The following is a 13,338-nucleotide window of genomic DNA, read 5'->3' as shown; positions in this document are numbered from 1 at the left end:
CGATGTTGAGGCATCTAGGGAATATTTATTAGTGGTCATATAGCCTGTGGAAGATAAGGAAACCTACCCGGTCACAAATGTTTATGGCCCCCAAAGACTGGAGGGTAAACTCAAGTTTCTAGATTCTCTTAAGGATCTCAGAGACAGACATTTGGGCATTACATGGATCTTGGGAGGTGATTTCAACATGATCAAATCACTTTCAGAGAAAAAAAGGGGAACCAGAGTTCTAAGTAAAGACTCTCTGAAACTTCAAACTTTTATAGATAATATGAAGTTAGTGGACATTGTAACGAGTAATGGCATCTTTACTTGGAACAATAAAAGAGGAGGGGAGTCTCAGGTGGCCTCAAAATTAGACAGATTCATGATCTCAGAGGACCTTATGTTTAGTGACAAGGAAATATCAGCAAGAATTCTCCCCTTTGGAGGCTCAGATCACTCGCTAGTTCATCTGGAGGTGCAGGGTATTGGTACCCCCCGGAACAGACCTTTTCGATTTGAAAACATTTAGCTTTCCCACCTAGATTTCATCAGCAACATTGCCAAATGGTGGTTAGAAGATTTGAACATTCAGGGAACAAGAATGTTCCTTCTTCAGAAAAGACTAAAACACATCAAGCTTCGGCTCAAAGATTGGAATAAGAACGAATATGGCAATATTTTTGAGGCAAAAGAAGCCATGGAAGGTAAAATGTAGGAACTCAACCAAGCCCTTATCACAGACGGCTTCGATGAGGTTAGAAGTGATCAAGCCACCAAATATAATCAAGACTAGGAGAACTTATGCAAACAAGAGGAAATATTTTGGAGGCAAAAATCTAGGGTTCAATGGCTCAAAGAAGGAGAATGCAATACTAGATTTTTCCACAGATCCACTATGGCGAACAGAGCTCACAACAGAATTTCATTGATCAAGGATGAGGGAGGTAATCTTCACAACTCTCATGAAGAGATAGAAGTTGTACTTGTTCAGCACTTTCGAGGCATAGCTAAGGAAACCTATTATGACAGAGAAAACTCCATCAGGGACTTCACTAGACATATACCTAGGCTGGTGTCCAGAGAGGAAAATTTCAACCTAAACAAGCCACTGACTGAAGAGGAGGTTAGTGAAGTGCTCAAAGAAATGCAAAACGGTAAAGCGCCTGACCTGGATGGTTTCAATGTAGATTTCTTTAAGGCTTGCTGGAATATTGTAAAACAGGATATTTTGAATGTAGTAGAAGATTCGCAAATGAATAGTACTATTTTGAAAGTGCTGAACACCTCCTTCATCACCTTGATCCCTAAACAGGTGGTAGCCCAAACTCCTGACAAGTTTAGACCGATAGCTTTATGCAATGTGGTTTACAAGATAATATCGAAAGTGGTGGCCGATAGACTTAAACTTCTCCTTCCTACCCTTGTTTCTGTGGAACAATCTGGGTATGTGGAAGGAAGGAAAATTCTCAATAATAACATTCAAGCACATGAGGTGGTACACTCTCTGACTATCGACAGAAAGGTTGGTATGATCATGCAATTGGACATAGCCAAGGCCTATGATAATTTGAATTGGACTTATATCAGGAAAATTCTTATTGCTTTTGGGTTTGATCACAACTGGGTGAGATGGGTCTTGGCCCTGGTTACTTCCTCCAACTTCTCAATTTTGGTCAATGTCTCTCCTTCTGAGACTTTTATTCCTTCTGGAGGCCTCAGATAGGGGGACCCACTCTCTCCCTTTCTCTTCATCCTCATGATGCAAGGACTGGGTCGGTCTATCAATCATGCAAAAGAAGTTGGTAAGATCAAAGGTCTCCAACTTTCTGATAGGGGATAGGCTTGGACTCATCAACAGTTTGTTGATGATACAATGCTGCAGGAATCCCCACAGTCAAAGAATCTCTTGCGTATAAACAAATCCTAAACGACTTTGCCAGGGCATCAGGTATGGAAGTTAATCTCTCCAAATCTAAGATTTTTTTCTTCAATACTAATATTGCTATTCAGAAGAACATTGCTAAAATTCTGGGCTTTCAAAGGGAATCTCTCCCCTCAATATATTTGGGGGTTCCTCTAACTGCTAAGCCATTACACAAGAGCATCTGGGAGCCGGTGATTAATAAACTGCAAGATAAAATTAGGAAATGGACTATGAGGTCCTTAGGTTGGTGCTCACTAAGGCTGTTCTTCAATCAATCCCAGTTTTCATGCTGTCTGCTCTCCCTGCTCTTAAAGAAGTCTTGCATCTAGTTAGAACCATACAGAGAGACTCTCTCTGGGGCAAGGGGGAAGAAAGGAAGAAATGGGCCTTGGTAGCCTGGGAAAAAAATTGCAAACCTAAAAACCATGGGGGTCTTGGTTTGGATGATCCTGACATTCTAAGCAAGGCTTTAGGGGCTAAATTATGTTGGCGTTGGGTAAAAGAACCAAAGGCTCAGTGGGCTATAATTTGGAAAGAAAAATATGCCATCTCATGGCAACGTAATGACCATTTACAGATGGATGGAAATATTAAGGGATCACACATATGGAATAAGGCCTGGGAAAACAGAGGCCTAGTCCAAGATAACAGCTTCTGGGAAATTAGAGAGGGAGACTTAGCTCTATTCTGGGAGGACAGATGGAAAAAAGAACCTATTTTGTTAAAAGAGGAATTAAAGGACCTCAAGGCAGAGGCAGATACTAAAGGACTATCCAAAGTAAAGGATTTTTTGGATCAAACCAACAGTATAGGAAAATGGAGAACATGGAGGAACTTTGATTTCAAGGACGACAACCCTTTAAAAGCTCAAGCTGAAGTGCTAATGCAAGAGTTAGATCGAAGGAAAATTTTAGTGTCAGAAGGGAATGACCAGCTGAGATGGGGTAACAATAATGAGGGTACCTTCAACCTTAAGGAAGAAAAATTCATTCCCTTTGGATTGGACTCCCAGGCTCCGAACAAAGCTTGGCAAAGACTATGGAGGCATCAAGGTTGGATGAAAATTAAACTCTTCATGTGGCTGGTCCAGCGTAGGAAGATTTTGACTTGGGATAACATTCGGAAGAGGGGTGTTCTGGGGCCTTCCAGATGCCAACTCTGTGAAGATCAAGAGGAAACAATGGAGCACCTTCTCAATAATTGCACCTTTACCTCCAGGTTGTGGGATTCTTTTGCCACCATTTTCCAACAGTCAGATAGGGACAAAGGGAGTATCATCAACACCCTAAACAATTGGAGAAGCAACTTTTCGAATAATGAAATTCTTAGCTCAGCTTGGGCTCTAATGCCAAGCTTCATTATTTGGAATATCTGGAAAGAAAGGAACAACAGAATCTTCAAGAATGTTAAAAAACCTTCCCTTTACTTTTTGGAACAGATCTTAAAACAGCTTAAGGAGATGGTGGGTACCATTGTCTGAAATCTCCCTAAGAATCCGCCTACGGCACTAGAATTGTGGATTCTCTATCAGCTTGGGTTGCAGGGACTCATTCCTCAAGGCTTGGATAGGAAGATTCTCATTCAGGACTCTGAGCTTGATTTTTGGCACCCCCCCAAGGGTTTTTTGAAATTCAATATTGATGGTGCCTCAAAGGGCAACCCGGGTACTGCGGGTCATGGTGGGGTTTTAAGAGATGAAAGAGGAAATATTATGTTCATCTTCTATGGAAACTTAGGGAGAGCCACCAAAAATATGATAGAAGTTATGGCTATGGAACAATGTTTAGAATTCCTGATTCAGGATAATCGACACAATGTGATTATTGAAGCAAATTCTGGGTTAATCTTTAACTCAGTCAAGAGAATCAGTTGGGGTACGGAGCTGGAAAAAGCCTCAAGTAACTGGAGGCTGACCCAGGTCTTTCAAAAGATCCACAATCACCTTCTGTGCCTCCGAACAGTCAATTTTAAACATGTGCGAAGAACGACCAATAAATTGGCGAATCTTCTGGCCAATCAAGGAGTGAACTGCACAGAAAATAGTGTTGCAATGAAATGGCAAGAGCTACCTCAGAATAGACTAAAGGTGAGGTGCCACGACCATGCTGAGGAAGACATGATGGTGTTTTGGAACAGGGCCATGGAGGGAAGTACAAATGACTTAGAAGCGTGATGATTACCGGAGGGTTCACATTCGAGTATTCAGTGGGTGACGTGCACCGGCGGGCCTTTGCAGCCCAGGGCAATACTCTAAAAAAGGCTAATAGTGGTGTTAGCCCGGGAGTTTTAATTTTTTGGGTGTCAAGCAGGATGGCGGAAGTTTCTTCTCATAATGGTACAGGTAGAGAAGATATGGCGAGAGAACAGAATTTGGGAACCCTTGGTGTCCCCGAAAACCTGGGTTTTTCGTCTTTGATCACAATACCACGACCAAGGCAGTTTTTGGGTGATTGCAAGCCTTGCAAGCGGGAAGCGGTTTTTCCATTTTAGGAGCGATTCCATTCTGTGAGCCCCACGTGGCAGTGGGGTCGGATGAAATACCGCCCTGATCGCACGCTATTGTTCAACAATGTTGATCGGTGCGATATGACCATCAATCGTTGGATCTTGCGAGGAGGATCTACGGTTCGTATGGATCAAGCAAGTTGGTGGGTCCATAGGGGTAAATGTCAGGAGTCTAAGCACAATGAAATTTTCCACAGCCTTAGGAGCAAGCAAGACAGTTTGAAAATCGAGATAAAAGATTTTGGTCAGGGAACTGGTGAGAGATGTGAGGGTTTAGTACTCCAGGCGGGAAGCAATTGTTCTTGGAGGGATGCGCATTTTTTTCCCAAGTTTCACAGACATAAGGGTTGTGAGTTTGCGGACACGAAATATTTTGGAATGACACATTTGTTCCGCTTTGCGTCCAACTATATTTTGGATTTCTTTTGTACGTTCTAAGGTTTGGGTGAAGGATTCAAGGCATATGCCTCGGGCCCGCCAGTAGTTAATGTTGAGTTTTCTCCTTGGTCTATATCTTACTAAGGAGTGTTGTATCTTATATATTTTATTTACTGATTAATGAAATAAAAGGCCCGACTCTTGCTTTAGCAATAAAAAATAAAATTATAGCTTTTTGGCATGCCCCTAAGTCAACATGTCTTTTAATAATTAATCATGTGTTCCTTTAATATTATATAATGTTTTCCTGTCAAACATTTTTACTACCTTTAATAGCTATCTTGATTTTATGGGAAACTTATATAAGAGTCATATAAAGCCTTAAAATATCAAGTTGTTGAATAATGCACGGTAAAAACTTATAAGCATTTGTAGATGTATTAGTTATTTAAGAATATAGACAACAAACAAAAGTCAATTGATGCCAATTATTGTGGAAGTTTTTGTTATGAATGATTTTAATGTAAAATCGAAATTTCATTGTTTTAACTAAACACTTAAATCTTAACTTTGTGAATCCAACTATAAAAATCTCCCTACTTAAGAATTTTAACAATTCTATTTGTTTTTATGGGCAACTTGTGTAAGAGTCATATAAGGCTTTAAAATATCAAGTTGTTGAATAATGCAAGATAAAGACTTATAAGCATTTGTAGATGTATTAGTTATTTAAGAATATAGACAACAAACAAAAGTCAATTGATGTCATTTATTGTGAAAGTTTTTGTTATGGATGATTTTAATGTAAAATCAAAATTTCATTGTTTTAACTAAACACTTCCAAAATCTTAACTTTGTGAATTCAGCTATAAAAATCTCCCTACTTAAAAATTTTAACAATTCTATTTGTTTTAATATTCTGAAGTAGAAAATTAAATTCAAAATTTGAAGAAGATCTAAACTATTATAATGTTACCTACAAAGTAGAACATTGCAAATCACAAGATTTAATAATTAAAAAATGTTAATATCTTTATCTATGAATATGACTGGAATTTTTATGCTATCAATTATTTATGCATGAGATAAGTACTAATTAATAACCTGTAATTTTTTTTATTTTAGATAAAATAATTTCTTTATGCTATCAATTACTTATTACTTTATGCATGAAACAAGTACTCAACAACAAAGCTACATATTATATTTTAAAATTTAATTGGTCAATAACCTCTTTCCGCCCTGTTAAATTTAATCTCAGTGACCTCTTTCACCTGTTTCATCAATTGGTTACTTCTAAAATTATTCTGATTCCATAATTGTTCAGCACACGAGGTTTACACATTTACAATGTACCAATGATACTAGTAATCCTAATTCAGCATAGGAAACTGCTCGAACTCTCGTTTGTTCAAAATACTAATGTCTATTATTGATATATGTTACGTGGGTTTTTCACCGACTCCCAATGCTTGTAAAATTCGCCGACTCCCCAGGCTTGTACTTTATATATCCAACCAGCCTATTTGTAAGTTTTATTTGATTTTGAAGGCGGCTCCGTGTTCGCCAGAGTAGGAGGCGTTGAGATTCCTCCACCGAACAAAAGCTTTTTCTGTAATAGTTAAAGACAACCCATTTGAAATTTTTATCTCATTTTGAAGATGGCTCCCAGTTCATTCCTCCCCAAAACGAAAGCTTTTTCTTTAATACTTAAAGGCATTCCTTGCATAATATTTAAATATGAATTTGTTTGTTTGAATATTTAAATTTAAAATTTGTTAGACTTCAAGCCGATTAATGAGTTAGTTTCGGATCGAGATCCATAGCTGTTTCTCGGACGTAACGCAAATTATCAATTTTAGTAAATTTCACAACAAAAACAGAATATGTGATAGTTATTGAAGAAACAAAGAAGATTGTGTGGATTAAGGAAACACATGAATATTTGTTGGTGAAACAAGTGAATTCTACTCCTCTCCTCCTCTAGTTGACACCACTCTTGTAATGAAGTTGGCCAAGAATCCTAGATTCTATGATTGAACTAAACATATCATCACAAAGTATCATTTGATTTGATAGCATGTAGAGACCAATATTATCTATTTTAAGAAAGTTTTCCACAAATGAGCAAATTGCAGTAAAGTAGTCTAAAGGGAAACAAGTATAAAGGGGAGGGGCAACTCCTCGTAATGTGAGTCTGCCCGACAATATATTAAGAATATCAGTTTACAACATACAAGTGTGTCTTGCCAAACCAAGTCTCACACTTAGCCAAATATTACAAAGAGAGGCAACCCTGCCTTTTACAACCGTGTGCACCTCTTGCACGAAGGGCGGTGCTCACCCGAGCCACCTAGATACCCTTGCCAAGTCCTACACAATTCTGCACATCCACCGAACCCCGGGCACACCTTGCCCACACTTCGACCGGCTCAAGACAACCTCCAAGTGCACCTCCAAGTAGTGTGCATGAGCTATGCGCAGCTCTACTTAAATCTGCGCACTTCTTGTTTTACCTCTCAAGCTATGCATAGAAGTGATGGAAGAATTCGATGCCTTAATGAGCTCTCATGCTCACATATATATAGCCATCTCTGCGTGGGTTTACATGGGGTTGGCAGCCCCTTGGCCGACCCCCAAAGCCACCATAATACGCCCACAAGACTCCTTTACAAGTCGGCTTGCAAGCTCCCTTAGCCATCGTATATGTATCGTCCAACACTTAGTCACATTTCCCAAGTGTCGCATATCGTTTCTGCTTTCGTCGCTTAGAACTCGTGTAAACGTCGCATTGTCGTTCAGGGGCGCCCGCCGGTGCGCCCGTGCGCCTGCGCCCGCCCGCGCGCCCGAGTCCGCCCGCGCACCCGAGTTTGCCCGCGCGCCCATGTCTGCCCGTGCGCCCTTGTGCAGCTCAACCTGTCGTCGCCCGCACTTATGCCCGTCGTGCACGAGACTTCCCCGGCGCCTGTCGCACCCGCAACCGGAGGTCCTTAGACTACAAGTTTGGGACCTAAAATGTCATAAGAAAACTTCCAAAAATATAGAGAACCATTGAGTCAGTAGAAGAAGTGGGTGGCCATCTATATGCAATTGGATCACAAACACCCCTTTGACTTAAAAGAGGGAATGTTGAACATAATCATTTGGTATTTTTGTAATAAAATTTATAAATAAATAAAGTAGGAGAATATGAAGGGACCTTTAGACATTGAAACCAAGGGTCAGCTCCTTGTATAAATTTAGTTGCACATTAATAGAGCTACTGAGGACTTATCTCTAACAAGTTAAATGGTACTATTATTTATGCTTAGTAAACCTATGATATCATGAATTTGTACCATTTATTTATAGTTAGTAAATCTATGATATCATGAATTTACAATAATATTATTAAACGTATGAATGTGTTAATCATGCTACATTCATTTTTCATAACTTATATAAGAGTTATTTTATTGAGTTGAATAGTAAGTACTTTGCATGTAACATTATAAATATGATATTGACATGAAAATAATATTTGTATATATATATGAAATCATCATATCTATATTTACCATATCTATATACACAAATAAATTTTGAATTTAAATATTTAATTTTTTTTAACATATATATAAATAAATTAAAAATATTTTTTAAATATTATTATTTAACCAAATATATTATCAACTTGCTCACTTTATAGTTCAATTTTTTAATATTTACATCTAAAAATAAGTTATATTGAAGATTTAGTTATTTACTGCTCAAAAAGTACGTTGAAATTCCAGCGCAAACGTTTTTTTCTTCTCATCCAACTCTATTTTCATAATTCTGATTAGTATTATTAAAATAGATAATCAATTTATTTTATTTAAATGAAATTGTTTATTAGTATAATTAAAATTTACAATAATTTATTTTATTCAATAATATATTTTAAATAAATATATTATAAGTAGTTAATATTTTTTAAAAATTTATTTTATTCAAACACATTGTAGAAAAAAAAAATCCATTGAATTTGTTTGCTACGTATCACAGGGTCTTGTTGTCTATTTATCTTGCTCTAAAACTCAAAAGCAAATATTTGTTATTTTTAACTTTTGGTGGGTAAATTACCCTTTTCACTTCGTTTTTCATCAATTTATACGTACACTAAAAGTGATGTAGTCATCGATTTATTCTGCAATTAAACTCAAAAACAAATTTTATTATTTTAAATTTTCATCTGTCCGTGACCTCTTTCCGCTCATTACTTTTAAAAATATTTGTGATGCCATCATATTGTTCAACACACTCGATTTACCTATTTACAATGTACCACTAATACTCATAATCCAGTGCACGAAACTGCTGGGACTCTCATTTGGTCAAAATCTAATGTTACATGGATCTCTCACCGACTCCCAATGTTTGTACTTTATATTTCCAACTGGCCTATTTGTAATTTTTGTCCCATTTTGAAAGTGGCTCCGTGTTTGCGGATTAAGAGGTGATAAGATTCCTCCCCCAAAACGAAAGCTTTTTGATTTTGATGGTGGTTTCACTTTATATATATATATATATATATACATAAAGCGTTATTGATAAAGTAAGTGCATATATATATATATAAATAAAGTGTTATTAGTAAAGAGGTATTTTACAATTTAGTATAGCAGTTAGGTGTACCTATAATATAAGAGTGATTTCTAATTATAATAGAAGATAATTTATAAATATTTTTAATTTTAATTTAATAGTTTGAATTTATATTAATGTGTTTAATTTATAATACATAAAAAAATTTAGTAAATATTTGCATGTAGGTTAAAAATAATAGGGATCCTAGTATAAGAGAGATGTTATGGTGTTCTTAAAATGTTAAAAATAATAACATTAATAAAATTTAATTTGTTATATTGTAATTTTGTTTTTATTAATAAAATTATGAATACTTTTTTAGATAAAAGAAAATAGTAACATATATATTATATTAAAATATATAGCCTATAAGTAACAATAATAAGTTAAGATCCATTTAATCTTATAAAATAAAATAATGATTGTAGAACCATATTTAATTTTAATTAGTAAGCATATGGAAACTTTAATACTTACAATATAACAATATGTTTTCCATATATATTATTAATTTGTAAATAGACTTTGTTACAATACGATGTGTGAATACCATGGTTCATCAATACAATATGCCCATAAACCATCTATCATTTCACAATCAAAATATTTTATATGAATTTAATTTTATAATAATTTTTTGATTAAATCTTAAAAACAATAAATTATAATTACTTTTGAGATCTATGGACACCTTTACCACATTAAAAAATATCATCCATTTTATTATATGAATTGAAATAATAATTTTGTGACCATATTTAAATTTCATTAATAACCACATAAAAAATTAATACTTAAAATATAACAAGATTTTTAACCATGGATATTGACTCTCACTTTACCATAGATATTATTAACCATACCATACCATGGTCCAATATGATGACTCATCAATACCACATGCCCAAAACCATCTCTTATTTCCTAGTATGGAATAGATGTTGTAATGTCATGTTATATTATCTTATCTAAACATTTTGACCAAATCAAATTGCATAAAAATAAAAATAAAAAAGAAAATTATTAGTTAAAACATTTTGACTTAGTAAAATTATATAAAAGTAAAAATTAAAAGAAAAATTAAAATTAATTATTAAACCAACCTAGATCTATTTTAATTTCAGATCTATCAACTTGTGAGAAGGATAAATCTCTGAAATTCAAATCTCTGCACCTCGAAAGATCCCTCATAAATCTAAAATTAAGATAACACTAAACTAATAATATTAAATTTCCTTTTAAAAACAAAAGAAATCTACAATAATTAAATAGATGCCATAAAACCTTGCATTTTAAAATTAGTTAAACTACAAGCAGTTTCATAAAAATAAATCAGTAAACGAATGTAAGATAAGGCTCTTTCCAATCCACTTCCATGGCAAGTATTAGCCCTTCCCAGTCAACGTCAACTTTCAGTAAACTAGTTAAACTACAAGCAGTTTCACAAAAATAAATCATTAAACGAATGTCAGATAAGGCTCTTTCCAGTCAACTTCCATCACAAGTATTAGCTCTTGCAAGTCAACTTTCAGTACGAACCCTTGTGGAGTCCAAACTCCTTACATTAATCAAGATTGGTGAAAACAGTGTGCGTGAAACGAGAGACAAATTGTTTGGAAGTAGGTCACAGACGAATACAGTTATTTACGTTTGTAACACCTCCATCCACTACTAAATTATGGCCGCTTACATACTGCGAATCATCGCTGGCAAGATACAGGGCTGCTTCTGCTATATCCTTGGCTCGAAGAGTTGGGCCCTTTAAATTTGCCAAGCTTCCAACCAGCTCTTCTATTTTCTGCTTGCAATGTTCGAGATCATCCTTTAACATCTCTTCTACATTTTCTGCATCGTATTCGCTCCAAGCATTTATCATCATAGACGTTGCAACTCCAAAGGGAGAAATTGAGTTCACCCGAATCCCATATTTTCCTAGTTCACATGCACCATTCTTTGTTAACCCGATGATGGCATGCTTAGATGCCGTGTATGCATGAGGTCCAAGTCCTCCCAGAACACCTGCAACACTTGAAGTAGAAATAATGCACCCCTTTCTTCTGGGAACCATGACTCGTGCTGCATGTTTCATTCCAAGCCCCACTCCTTTCACATTAACACTCATTATTCTATCGAACTCCTCTGCATCAAACTCCATTATGCTCTTGCGTTTCTTCTGCTCTCCAAGGATTCCTGCGTTATTGTACATGATATCAAGTTTTCCGTACCTGGCAACTGTTATGTTCACAAGGTGGGCCACATCCTCCTCTCTGCTCACATCGCAATGCACGTATGTAATTGCAGCAGGAGCTAAAGATTTGCAGAGCTTTCCGCCTGCAGTGTCATCGATGTCGGCTATTGTAACTTTTTCACCGTGTTTTACAAAAAGCCGAACAGCACCTTCGCCGATCCCTCGCGCACCTCCCGTAATAATTGCTACTTTGCCTTCCAACCTATATATCAGGCAAAGCAATTTTACGTTAGGCAACATGCGGTAAAATCTCATGTATTCTATTAATTCTCCAACGACAAAGCTAGTTAATACATGGATACGTATCTGAAACCTAGTTACCAAATTTATATGGACATGTATTTGAAACCATAGTTATCAAATTCGACACTGTAAAATTCAATGTTGCAACAAAATAAATAGATAATATACATCTTAATTTTTACTCTTAAAAAAAATGCGTACTGTATTAAACTTAACGAATTATTAAATGAATCGAATAGTATTCAAGAATTTTCGGATATTTTTGGCCAATGCTGCCGATCGACTTGGTAACTATGTTTGAAACCCGTCATAAACCTTTAGAAGGTCTCATTAACCTTCAGCACACAGTTCTGTAAATGAAAATTGAAATACAGATATGTGATTGAAATTAAGCAATTTATCACCAGCAGAAAAAAAGTAAAAGAGACACAACGCAAATACAGTGTAGCAAAATATGATCCAGACTAATTCGACAGCTTGTGGGATTACAAAAGCACAACTATTTTTTAAAGAGTTCAAAAAGAGTGATCAGCAGAGCTTGAATCTTGAATCTTACCTTCTAAAGGATGTGTGTCCATTCTCATTGCTTTCTGAAATAATGACCGGCTCCCGCACATGCCCATGCCCATTCTCAATAACCTCTGAAACGATATTGGGCATCACAGAATGGCCATCCTCGTTACATTCAGAAACAGTATTGGTCTACACTATGGGATTTTCGTTGCTTTTGCTATGTGGTACGTTATCTCGCACCGTTGAATGCTGGTTCGGAGTCCTCTCGCCTACATGTTGCGCCGACATGACTGTGATTCGGAAAGGAAAGAGAAACTGCACAAAAGACACAGCACTCAAGAGATTGCTACTGAAATGATCTCCCAACTTAAGAGCCAGCTCAGTGCGAGTATCCTTCTGCGATGACCATATTTATAGCCACAAGTTATAACTACAATTTCGTCAAAGGGCACGAGGGAAATGATGAGACAGAATCCTGATTTAAACGACAGCCTATACGCATTTCCTAATCTTTGAATTTTGTTCACGACGGTATTCAAGGTTGAAAAAGTATCTCCACAGAGTATTGGTAGCCTTTCAAAAACTTAGTCAGACACCACGGGCAAGGACGAAATTTCGATGAATAATAACAGTATGCCAAATAAATGGAAGTGACTGGCCTGTTCAACGACCAGCATTATGCATCGACGTATGAATCATCGACTGTGGTATTGTACACTTTGAAATCGATCAAGGACACAAATTTGTTTAGAAAATATTAGAAATTTTGTTAAAAATTTAAGTAAAATTTTGGGAAATTTAAATTATAGTTATTAAATTTTAAAATAGTTAAGATTTTTTCGTAATACTGAATCTATTTTTACCCTAAATAAAAATAATTCAAACACACATGTGACTAGATTTTAAAAAAATCACTAAATTTTAGAAAAAATAA

The 13,338-nt window shown here is 36.0% G+C and overlaps 1 protein-coding gene across 1 annotated transcript; it reads right to left on the bottom strand.

The window, feature by feature from the left end:
- Positions 1–10,868: 10,868 nt before the first annotated feature.
- LOC149194287 (short-chain dehydrogenase reductase 2a-like) lies at positions 10,869–12,772 on the bottom strand. The gene is made up of 2 exons (XM_089407440.1): positions 12,448–12,772; positions 10,869–11,850 (listed from the first exon to the last, which is right to left on the bottom strand). The coding sequence occupies exons 1-2, from the start codon at positions 12,549–12,551 to the stop codon at positions 11,025–11,027; spliced, it is 930 nt and encodes a 309-aa protein (XP_089263566.1). The 5' UTR covers positions 12,552–12,772; the 3' UTR covers positions 10,869–11,024.
- Between the last annotated feature and the right edge of the window lie 566 nt (positions 12,773–13,338).

This window comes from Pinus tabuliformis, chromosome 2_2 (assembly GCF_031772625.1).
Source record: "Pinus tabuliformis cultivar Carrire ecotype Pingquan chromosome 2_2, CPIR1, whole genome shotgun sequence".
In the NCBI taxonomy this organism is placed as follows: Eukaryota; Viridiplantae; Streptophyta; class Pinopsida; order Pinales; family Pinaceae; genus Pinus; species Pinus tabuliformis.
Note: the sequence above shows the minus strand (reverse complement) of the source record. Positions and strands in the feature narration are given on the sequence as shown.

Bases quoted from the DNA above. Each gene is read 5' to 3' on its own strand.
- LOC149194287 (XM_089407440.1), bottom strand. From the start codon at position 12,551: ATGCCCAATATCGTTTCAGAGGTTATTGAGAATGGGCATGGGCATGTG. The intron at 11,851-12,447 runs GTAAGATTCAAG...CCTGATATATAG, and splicing joins GGACACACATCCTTTAGAAG to GTTGGAAGGCAAAGTAGCAA.